At 39.6% G+C, this 12449-nt stretch overlaps 1 protein-coding gene across 1 annotated transcript; it reads left to right on the top strand.

Annotated features, from left to right (window-relative positions):
- The first annotated feature begins 6340 nt into the window (after nucleotides 1-6340).
- Nucleotides 6341-11328, top strand: ccl19b (chemokine (C-C motif) ligand 19b). The gene is made up of 4 exons (XM_022681115.2): nucleotides 6341-6489; nucleotides 9006-9117; nucleotides 9670-9785; nucleotides 10877-11328. The coding sequence occupies exons 1-4, from the start codon at nucleotides 6411-6413 to the stop codon at nucleotides 10888-10890; spliced, it is 321 nt and encodes a 106-aa protein (XP_022536836.1). The 5' UTR covers nucleotides 6341-6410; the 3' UTR covers nucleotides 10891-11328.
- The last annotated feature ends 1121 nt before the right edge of the window (nucleotides 11329-12449 follow it).

Genomic DNA, 12449 nt, shown 5'->3' with positions numbered 1-12449 from the left:
TTTGGTGTCACCAAGACTCTGAAGCGCCTGAGGCAACGCTTCTATTGGCCTGGGTGTAGAACCGACGTGGAACTCTTCGTGCACTGCTGTGACGTGTGCGCTGCCAAGAAGGGCCCCTCGAGGGCGCCCCGCGCCCCACTTCACCCATACCAGTGCGGCAGCCCGATAGAGCGGGTGGCCGTGGACGTGCTGGGCCCCTTTCCGGTGACGGACTCTGGAAATCGCTTTGTTCTGGTGGCGATGGACTATTTCACTACGCGGTGCCGGACCAAGGGGCGGTCACTACTGCGGATATCCTGGTGCGGGAGTTCTTTTGCAGATTCGGGGTTCCGGAAGAACTGCACAGCGACCAGGGGAGAAATTTCGAGTCGGAGGTCATGGCGGAGGTCTGCCGCATCCTGGGAATCCATAAGACCAGGACGACGCCCCTTCATCCGCAGAGCGACGGACTGGTGGAACGTTTAACCTCACGCTGGCGGCGCAGTTGGCCATGGTGTCAGACAAGAACCAGCGTGACTGGGACAGGCACCTGCCGGTAGTGCTGCTGGCCTGTCGCTCCGCTGTGCAGGAGACGACGGGATTCACGCCGGCTCTGCTTATGTTCGGGCGCAAACTGAGGACGCCGGTCTCCCTGGCTTTTGGGGTGCCTCCTGACGGGGGCAGGTATGCTTCGGACACGCCCACTTTCGTCTCGGACCTTATGTCTTCGCTGGAATTAGTGCACCGTCTGGCGCGCTCCAACCAGTCTGCTGCCGGGCAGAAGCAGAAGCGTGCGTACGACACGCGCTGCTTTGGGGACCCGTTGGCGGTGGGGGCGAGGGTTCGGCTATATAACCCTCAGCGGAAGAAGGGACTGTGCCCGAAGCTCCAGTCGGCCTGGGTGGGTCCGTGCTTGGTGCTGTCCAGGCTGGGGGAGGTGGTGTATAAGATCCGGTGGGGCAGACGCACTATGATTGTGCACCGTGATAGGCTGGCCCCCTATAGGCCGAGACTGTTGGACGCTGAGGACTGCGGTGCGGAACCTGCCGGCCTTGCACCCGTGCCTGATCTGAACTCTGGCTTTTCGGAGCCGCTGGCAGACGGTGCCGTGCCCGGCCCCTCCAGGCTGCCGCGGGCACGGAGGCCACCCGCTCGCCTTGATGACTTTGTTTGTGACTGATTGTGAAAAAAAAAAAAATAAATAAATGTTTTGTTGTACACGGGGTTTGTGTTGGGTTGGTGGGGTCGCCGGGACGGCTGACCCTTGGGAGGGGGGCTATGTGGCGGCTCTGGGTTGGGTGTGTGGCTGCCTGTAGGCATGTTTCTGTTCTTTTGTGTGTGGGGCCTTATGTGTTTTGTTGTGCTGTGTTGCTCCAGCCTACGTAGCTGGTACCTCCCCCGTAACCTAGGGTATGGGGAGGGGCCATGCAGATGGGTGCTGTTTAGGGCACTCACCGTAAAGTAAGTGAGAAGCGAGTTTAGTCACTGGGTTCTGTGGGTAGCTTATTTGATAGGTTGGTTTTAGCTCTCCTAGTCTTGTTAAAGACTGTAAGTGAGTGGCAAGCCTGTTCAATAAAAGGAGCCATTGAGTCTCACGGGTCTTCCTTCCTCTTCCACGCCACAATATATATACTGGTGTTCACAGGTGAAATCAATATTCTGGTGATTTCCTTCTTTGAAGTGATTGAGGTGTATTCTGGATCACCTGTCAGGTTCCTAGAGTTTTTACTGAACTGAGATGTAATATTAAACTACAAGCATTTGTCCAGCCATGTCCAGTGACTTTAAACTGGAATGAATTAGCGTTAGTTAGCATTCATTAGCTCAGTGATGTTCTGAAGGGGCATCCAGGTCACTTTTACACACTTCAACACATTTTTTTCTATCACAGTTTCCGTTCTCTCTTCACAAAGAAGCAATTGTTTGTCTTACTCATCTACAGGACTGATCTGTGTCTGATTATCAGTGAGATCCGTGCTGGATTTCCTGCTTTCACCTCTTTCCCAACATGAGAATTCTTCTTTCTTGGGAAAGTTTTTTTACCAGGAAAGTGTAAATATACTGTCTGAATGTATGTTACACAGTAAAATATATAGTGTTGAACCCATCAGAACGATCTGAGAGCTACTATGGTTTATTGCTGTATTAATGATGGAAGGGGCTTCGTTTCTTGTTGGATGCGCTATGTTTTTTGCTATGTTATGCTATCTGGCTATCCAAGTAATGGGACAAGAACAGAACTTTTATGTAACTAGACATTTTTATTAATCATCTTCATCTTTTTTTACCTCCCTACAGTTTTACCATTTGACATTCTATAGGCATCTCATGACAAAGAATTCTCTGAGGATGTGAAAAACAGATCTGTTGTTCTCCACAAAGATGGCCAAGGTTATAGAAAGACTGCTTCCACCCTAAAAAAAACGTGTTCAGTCAATTTTACACCATATTTTCCTTTAAGGCAGTGCTAGATAATAATGGGGGGCACACAAAATACTGAGAAATTTGTCTAGAATTTGGACATATTCACAGTCGTCAGTAATTATTTTAAGGTTTTAGAACACTTATTACATTTAGTACATTTATTTTTTCTCAAAGACAGACAAGGACAAGTAGTAGTAGTGGATTAACCAAAACATAAGCTGTTTATTTCAGTTTCAGGTTGTATGTTCACTGTGGAAATGAAGGTGCAGTCACAGATTAATAATTAATCCAGTTCTGAAGAAACTTTCACTGGTTTTCCTGGGTTAATTAAAAGTTACACCCAATCTCCTCTCCCTCCTCTCTACATACCATTTAGTTCATTATTAACTCTGAACTCAGATCAGCACTCAGCCTGGACCGGGAGTATCAGGAGAAATCATTGATTAAAGCTCTGAGTGCAGCCTGTGCTGTTTTAATAATGAAAACAACTGTATACTATATTAAATATTATATTAAATATGGGAGAGTTTAATTAACATAGCGAGTATAATTATTGGCTGCACACTTAATATCACACAGCACACATCATAACATATCTTTAACTGCAGACCGCATCTTTATTTATACAGAGAACATTACATAAACTTTTTTAAGCTTTTCGCAAAACAATTGTCCTTGTCTGTCTTCGAGAAAAATACATTTAAAGTGTATTTCTGACTGTGAATATTTCCAAATAGTAAAGATCAAATTGTAGAGATTAAATTGTAGAGATCTTACGTTTCTCCAACTTTCACTTGAGGATGCCCCACAGATGCTCAATTACGTATCATCATTCAAACGGAGAGTGGAATCAACTTATAATTCGTTTAGTTTTACGTTTAGTCTGCTGCCATTGACCGTTTCTTCTCCATTGGCTTCTGGCGCCAATTATTATTATTATTTGCATAAAGGGTGTGTCCCCTTCAGAATAATGGTGTTGGATTAGGATGTAATATTAAACTTCAAGCATGTGTCCATTAATGTGCCAAGAGTCTATGTGCTAAAGATATAGGCATATATACTGGTGGTCACAGGTGAAACCAATATTCTGGTGATTTGCCTTAATCGAAGTGATTGAGCGTATTCTGAATCACCTGTCAGGTTCCTAGAGTTTTTACTGAACTGAGATGTAATATTAAACTACAAGCATTTGTCCAGCCATGTCCAGTGACTTTAAACTGAAGATCTTACTTTTCTCCACCTTTCACTTGAGGATGCCCCACAGATGCTCAATTACCTATCATCATTCAAACGGAGATTGAGCGTTTGAGTTGAATCAACTTATAATAAGTTTAGTTTTACGTTTATTCTGCTGCCATTGACTGTTTCTTCTCTATTGGCTTCTGGTGCCAATTATTATTATTATTTGCATAAAGGGTGTGTCCCCTCGTCCCTGATGAGTGCCAGTTTCATCAGTTTCATCATCATAACGTTTTTGATTGTCTTTGCAGTCTGCACTTAATGATACTTTCAAAGTTCTTGAAATTCATCTTTTTTCGATTGACTTAAAGTATTTTTTTTCTTTAATTATTTGAGTAATTTTTGACATAATCTGGATTAGAACATTACTCAAATAGAGCTATTCACTGTATACCTGTAACTCTACCTCTTCACAACTTTACAACTGATGCCCTCAAACACTTTATTAAGAGGCAAGAAATTCAAGTAATTAACTCTTGATGAGTTCAGCACAGCTGTTAACTGAAAGCCTGAATTCCAGGTGACTCTAATTCATAAAAACTGACTGATAGCGCTTTTCCACCAAAGGAACTTTGGCTCTTGAACCAGTTTTGTTCTGGCTTTTAAGAATCCTGGTGATTTTAAGTGAATCAGCCTGCGTTTCCACCAGTTTTAATTGAACCGTCAAAGGTGCACAAAGGTGGTGTACACGGTTCCAGCTGAAGAACCTAGAACTCTACAGTTCCCACTGTAAATAAATGTTCCTGGTTCTGAAACCTCCTTTTGCAAAGAAACGGATCATTTTTAAGTGGTATCAGAGCTGTGTTTTTATAAATTAAATCCTTTACTCTCACCATTCACCTTGATTTAAGGCAGTGTGTCAGTGTGTCTTTGCTATCATAACGATGGGAAGAGTATACCTTGCACAGCTCGAAACGCACAAAAGGCATTTACATTACTTTACATTACATTTGGCAGACACTTGTCCAAAGCAACTTACAATAATGAAGTACATTTGGTTATAGAATAAAAAAAAATATATATTTTTTTAGATACGGCCTAAAGGAGTTCAAAGAGAGATCGTGGGATAGAGGAGGAAAGAAGGGGAAGAAGCAAATGAGGTGGAAACTAGGTGGAAAATTTACTTCTTCCACATCCATCGGTGGAAAAGCTCTATGAGAAAATGCCAAACGTGCAAAGCTGTCATCTAAGAAAATGTAAAATATTAAACATATTATCATTACTTATAGGTTAAATATAGACACCCAATATGCCATTTTAAAGCTTAGAATCTCTGCTTTCCCGTTATCTAGCCTATTTAGCTGTATCTCCTTTCAGAAAATAAACATTTAGGGCGAAATATGCCTTGCTTCTGAAAATTATGAAAAATTATATTCATATTTGCGTTTTCCGTACGTCCATATTTGATCGAATGCGGTGTGTGTTTAGAGTTAAAACCTGCTCGGGTTTTTTCCTGGGGTTACCTCAGGTCACTGCCCCCACCCCCCCAACACCCACCAGCGCTTCCCCCACTCTCTCTCCTTCAAAACGCGTCCAAATTTAAGAGAATCCATCAATCCAGTCTCCTGTAATCCCCCTTTATATCCAACCAGTGCTTGAAATAATGTGAGACAGAAAAGAAACATGTAAATTTTAACTCCTTATTACACGCATTTTATTCGACGCTGGTGATTGTAAACACATTATAGCAAAATGTGGAGCAGCCAAAACAATTCATCCAGATAAATAGTTCATTTTATGGATTAAAAAAAATAAATAAATAAAATTGAAAATCTGCAAAGCGCCTAAACATTTTCCTGGTTTTTTACCATATTTTGTCTGTTATCTATTTACTTATTTTATATTTTATATATTTTTTATTTTTATGTCAAATTTGTTTTTTTTTGGTATTTTAGAATTTTCTGTTTTACATATATATATTTTTTATTAAATGTTGATTTAAAATGCGTACTTTTTATTTATTTATTTTATTTATTTGTTTTTTTTTTTTTTTTACTATTTTATGTCTTATTATTTCTAAATTATCATTATATGTGTTCAATCCCTTCGATGTTATAAAGGCTCGGCAACATTGTAAATAATGGTTACCCTCAATGTTTCTTCCCGAGTGAAAATAACGGTTGATTGAATTGTGTAAAGGCTTCTAAGTAATATTAATTCATAGAATTGACTATCATTTAATAATAGAGTAAAAAGCCTTCAAATGTGGAGTATGTCATTTCAGGCGGAAAATGGTTAAAATAGGCTTGGAGCTTAAGAGGTTAACACTTTTTTGTTTCCTAAATAATTCCATATGTTTTCATCATAGTTTGGATGATTTTATTATTGATCTAGTATGCAGAAAAAAAATGAATTAAAGTTTTTGCATTCACTGCATTCATTATTTGAAAGTGTGATTGTTTAAATTCTGTATAAAGTAAAGTGGTGTAATCCCCCTCAGGCAGGACCCGGCGCTCTCTGGCAGTAAGGCTGTTTACTCTGTGCCAGGATGTTTTTCCCAGGCTCAGTTCTGACAGTGATAAGAAGTTTAGAAAGCCGCAGGGTGGGCGCTGCCCGCTGCTTTGTGCCCTGCTGAATGGGTGCCTGGCAGCTCTTTGTTAGAAAGTGGGTGAGAGGGCGTGAGCTTACAGGAACTCAGGGAAATGTGAAAGTGAAACTTACACTGGAGAGGATAAATAGAGCCGGTGCACCATCAAACCAGCACACTCACTCCTACTACAGCACACGTGGAGGATTCACACACACACTTACACACACTGAGAGGCAGGATGGTCAGCAGCGTTACGGTACACACAGCTGCTCTGCTGGTGCTGGTGGTGATCTTCTGCAGCTGGAGCTACGTGGCAGGTGAGTTTCAATTTTGATTTTAATGGAAGAAAAAAAATTATATACAGCTCTGGAAAAAAAAGAAACCACTTAAAAATGTAAAATGATGAGTTTCTTTGATTTTACCAAATTAAAAACCTCTGGAATATACAGGTGCTGGTCAACGAATTAGAATAATTTGAAATAGTGCAATCATGAAATTCTTTGAATGCATTTTTTGTGCAGAAAGCAAATCAGGTGTTCACCGCACCTGTCCTACTCGTTAGACTAATCACAGAACTCGTTACCTGGAAAAAAATTTGCTCAGCTGAGCTTTCCAAAAGGCCCATTTAGGCCATTTAACTGTGACACTGTTGTTTTATTGAATTAGAATAATGGAGAAACCATTTCATTGAATTAGAATAAATGCTCGAATTTTTGTTTTCTGTGAAGAGTGTTCACTGTGCAGTATAAAGTCAGGGTTGAGTAGAATTTCTAAGTTGTAAAATCAATCATGGGTAAGCAGCGCGACCTCTCAACCGGAATAGTGGCTCAAATTCAAGCCCTTCGCCAACAAGGCTTGACCCAAACTAAAATTGCTGAGCAGCTCGGCATCAGCCAGTCTTCCGTCTGCAAAGCTCTCAAGAAAAACTGCAGCAAGCGCACCAACTGTTCCGGCGTCCGAAAAACTTCTGCTCGCGTGAAAAGATCCGTCAAGTTTTTTTGCATGTCCGCTCGAGGTGTAGGGAAACTCTGCTTCCTCAAGAAGACTGTCAATGCTGCCGTATATCAAGATGTTCTGGAAACGTTCCTGATTCCGACTGTTAGGGAACAGTTCGGCGAAGAAGACTTCATATTTCAACAGGATCTTGCACCGGCTCATGCGGCAAAGTCGACCAAAGTTTGGTTCACTAAAAAACAGCTTGAAGTTTTGGCATGGCCGGCCAACTCGCCTGACCTCAATGTCATTGAAAACCTTTGGGCCATCGTCAAGCGGAAAATTCGCGACAGAAAGCCTACTACGCTGGACCAACTGAAGCAGAACATCGCCACTGCCTGGGAAGCTGTGAGTGCGGAAACTTGCGACAAGCTGGTCAAATCGATGCCGCGGAGACTTCAGGCAGTCATACAAGCCAAGGGGGCAGCCACAAAATACTGAGAAAGTGATGATTGTAATTATAATAAAAATTATTCTAATTCAATGAAACGGTTTCTCCATTATTCTAATTCAATAAAACAACAGTGTCACAGTTAAATGGCCTAAATGGGCCTTTTGGAAAGCTCAGCTGAGCAAATTTTTTTCCAGGTAACGAGTTCTGTGATTAGTCTAACGAGTAGGACAGGTGCGGTGAACACCTGATTTGCTTTCTGCACAAAAAATGCATTCAAAGAATTTCATGATTGCACTATTTCAAATTATTCTAATTCGTTGACCAGCACCTGTAATCAAGAGATTGAACTGAACTGCTTGAATTTTTGCACCAGGAGTAAAGCAGCATAAAGTTACCCAAAAGCAGTGTGTAAGACTGGTAGAGGAGAAGAACATGATGCCAAGATGCATGAAAAAAAACTGTGATTAAAAACCAGGGTTATTATACCAAATATTGATTTCTGAACTCTTAAAACATTATGAATATGAACTTGTTTTCTTTGCATTATTTGAGGTCTGAAAGCTCTGCATCTTTTTTCTAATTTTCTGCAAATAAATGCTCTAAATGACAATATTTTAATTTGGAATTTGGGAGAAATGTTGTTAGTAGTTTATAGAATAAAACAACAATGTTCATTTAACTCCAACATAAACATATAAATAGCAAAATCAGAGAAACTGATTCAGAAACTGAAGTGACCTCTTAATTTTTTTATATAATGTATATAGAACATTTTAGATTTATGGCAGAGATTGTTTAGTATATAATGTAAATACTAAATATTTCTGCATTGTAGTTTAATACTTAAGTCATCCAAACTATGATGAAAAACATATGGAATTACTTCGAAAATAAAAAAATAGGATAAAAACTAATATATATCTTATATTTTACATTCTTAAAGAAGCACCTTTTGCTTCCTGGAATTCAGGCGTTCAGTTAACAGCTGTGCTGAACTCATCAAGAGTTAATTACTTGAATTTCTTGCCTCTTAATAAAGTGTTTGAGAGCATCAGTTGTAAAGTAGTGAAGAGGTAGAGATACAGGTATACAGTGAATAGTGAATATTTTAGTAAAGATTATGAGTAGCAAGACCTACTCAACTAAAAAAATGTCTTCATAGTCAGTCAATCTAAAAAAAAATAAGAATTTTAAGAAATGTGCACTCCCTGCAAAGACCAACAAAAACGTGAAAATGGTGAAACTGGCGCTCATCAGGGGTTGCCATTTCCCCAGATAAGAGCACTTAAATGCTTCTTCACAGAGTATTTTGGTTTGTTTAACACTTAAGTTACTACATGATTCTTCATGTGTTCCTTCATAGTCTGGATCATTATATTGATGAAAACTCTCTGTAATTAGACTGGTGGTGTTTATAACCTGTACTGTGTATCTTCCTGTGTGAAGCTGAGGGAGAAGACTGCTGTTTGGCAACCACTAATAAAAAAATCCCGGCCAGACTGGTGAAATCCTACTTCCTGCAGACGACAAGCATGGGCTGCAGAACCGCCGCCACTGTGTGAGTTACACAATACATCCTATATACCATATATCAACATACTGCCTATATTTAAAATAATTTCACTTGATGGTTTAGATCAATATAAAGCACTGAAGAGACCACTTAGGTTTCTGAATCAGTTTCTGTGATTTTGCTATTTATAGGTTTATGTTTGAGTAAAATGAACATTGTTGTTTTATTCTATAAACTAAAGAGAACATTTCTCCCAAAATACAAATAAAAATATTGTCATTTAGAGCATTTATTTGCAGAAAATGAGAAATGGCTGAAATAACAAAAAAAAATGCCTTTACTCCTGGTGCACAAATTCAAGCAGTTCAGTTTGGTTTGATGGCTTGTGATCATCCATCTTCCTCTTGATTATATTTCAGAGGGTTTCACTTTGGTAAAATCAAAGAAACTCATGATTTTTAAGTGGTTTCTTATTTTTGTCCAGAGCTGAATATACATATATATATATATATATATATATATATATATATATATATATATATATATATATATATATATATATATATATGTCAAGTCTTATACTCTCTTTTTTTCCAGGTTTACCACTAAAATGAACAAGAAACTGTGCGCACCTCTTCCGAAGAACAAAAACTGGGTTCAAGGCCTGATCAACAAGCTAAACAAGAAGTCGAAGAAAACAAGAAAATCCAAAGGTGAGTCGCTACATTCTTTACAAACATAGAGCCCTATTTTTTTAGTGATCCGTCAACTGTGCACCATTCATCTTAATTTAAGGCAGTGTGTCAGTGTGTCTTTGCTATCATAACGATGGGAAAAGTACATGTTGCACAGCTCAAAACGCACAAAAGACATTTACATTACATTACATTTGGCAGACGCTTTTGTCCAAAGCGACTTGCAATAGTGAAGTACAAAAGTAATAGAAGTTAAAGGTAAAAACATCTTTAGACAGGGACTGAATGAGGTCTAATGGAAATAGTGGGATAGAGGAGGAAAGGGGGGGAAGAAGGAAATAAGATTAGAAGTAGTTAGTTTACTTGTAAGAGGTGTTAGGAGAGTAAGTTCTCTTTGAAGAGATAGTGAGGGATGCTCCTGATCTGGTAGTAGAAGGTAGTTTGTTCCACCATTGGGAAACTCTGTATGGATCGCTTGGAAGTGAGGTGTGTAGGTCAACTTCTGGTGTATTGCTATCTTGGCATTAGAAAACACAGGTGTTCTACTCACTGAATAAAACCTAGTCAGAAACAGTCAGACATTCAGTGATTCGTTTACTGATTATCCTAATTAATCATGGGTGTGGTTAATTTTGGGTGTAACATGAAATAAACCAATAAGCATTTCACTTGCTCACCAATCACTTCAAGAGCCAGGTGAGCTCTGACTTCTTTTGTTTATTGTTGATGTAAAAGTTGGGTTTGTGCACTTGTGTGCATACCCATGTGTGTGTAATAAGCAGTAGTGTATGGGTGGTGCACCTGTGTTTCCAAGTAATCAATGAACATCTGACTGTTGACTGTCTCTGTCTAGGTTGTATTCAATCAGTGGAGCATCTGTGTTTTCTGTTGCCCAGATAGCAATACTTACAGAAACTTTCCTCAGTACACACCTCATTTCCAGATCACCACGTCCATCAGTGTAGATATATTTAGAAGCACTGTTGCTATTTAAACGACTGTTGACAGGGTGTAAGATAGCAATGAGCATAGGACCCCATGTTCTAATACCATCAAGTCTAAGACAAGTCTGAGATGCTAACAAAGTTTATTGTGTTTTATCTCTGCAGGAAAAAAGCAGTAAAGGGCTAAAACTGACCCAAAGATGGAAAATCCCAGGTCGAGTCTCAGGCTGATCCTCAAATCCACCCGGACTGATCCCAGATCAGCTCAGCTGCCCGTGGATCTCAGGGGTGACCCCGAGCATCCGTCCCCCTGGACTGAACCAAAGCTGAAACCACAGCCAGATGAACAAGCTCCTGAATATGAAATATTATTAATAATAATATATAATTATTTGTAGAGTATTATATGTGTGTAAATCCAGACCCACCACTTTTTTATATTGCAAGATATGAATGAATGAGTGTATTTTTTTACCTTCACAGTTTGTAAGGATACCACAGAACCACTGCATTTACTGTAAGCCATATATTTGTTTAAATATAAATGTGAATAAATGTTTTTTTTTATTGTTTGTTGCTGTGTTTCTTAGTGTAAATAAAATATTTTTTCTACAAAATATAGACGTGTGTTTATTTTACCGCAGCATTGAATAAAGCCATAAGGGGCTGTTTTATAATTAATATAATATACAACTACAGCCTGTGACAAATTATTCAACTCTTGAAACAACAAACTGGTAATTGGTAATAATCTCAATAATCGATAATTCAGTTGAGAAATGATCTAGGGCAACACTGTGGGTTAGCTGTTAGCATCCTAGCCTCTCCCAGTATGAAGAGGAATTAGTGACAAATTGAAAAGTAAACACTGTCTCTACTGTCTAAAAATGTAAATAAAATGCACAAGAAGCATTGCTTTTCCTCACTAAAATAAAATGCCAAACCACTATCGCATGTGCTGCAAATGTTCAAAAGCTAATCACAATGCACAGGATTGCATTTCGTCTAGGAGCAGTGTGGAATTTGTGCCAAAATGAAATGTAATCACTGTCCAATCAGAACCCACTACTGAACTTGGCACTCTGTGCTGCATGGAGTCCACTGGGTCGACAATGGTTTCCGGTTGAGAGTATGCTGTGCAGTGGTGTGCACAGACATTTTGGGGGGCAAGTGCTCAGGGGGGGAAAAGGGCACTTTTTAGCGCACGTGGAACACTTCATTATAAAAAAAATTACACGCACATGTTGAATGAAATTTGACTTTTATTTGTAACATTCTCTAAACGTGAGTTTTCAATGGAAAAATGTCACACCGCCAACTGATAAAATACATAGTAGTTTGGTGATGTATGAGACATTTTACTGCACAACAAAATGATTTCACGTTGGAAACGGTAGGATTTTACTTGATGTGTATGTTACCTGGCTGGTGGGACACGGGGGAGAAGAAGCTTGTCTGTTGCCGTGTGTGCTGTGCTGAAGACTCGCTGAACTGAACTGCTGCTGCAGCACATCTAGTGTGACTTGTGCGCGACCGCACGGGGTCATGTGACAGTGGAAGAGAGAGGTCGGGTGTGTGCGAGCTGAGTTCAGGGCATTCTGTTTTCACTCGTTTTTAATCGCTCAGGTTTTCAAAAGATCATTTTAAACCGGCCTCAGTAAAATCTTAATAATAATATATATATATTTTTTTTAAAACCAAGTTTCAAAAGGGCACTTTGGTTGGTAAAGGGCAGAGT

This window comes from Astyanax mexicanus, chromosome 20, assembly GCF_023375975.1.
Source record: "Astyanax mexicanus isolate ESR-SI-001 chromosome 20, AstMex3_surface, whole genome shotgun sequence".
Classification (NCBI taxonomy): domain Eukaryota; kingdom Metazoa; phylum Chordata; class Actinopteri; order Characiformes; family Acestrorhamphidae; genus Astyanax; species Astyanax mexicanus.
Note: the sequence above shows the minus strand (reverse complement) of the source record. Positions and strands in the feature narration are given on the sequence as shown.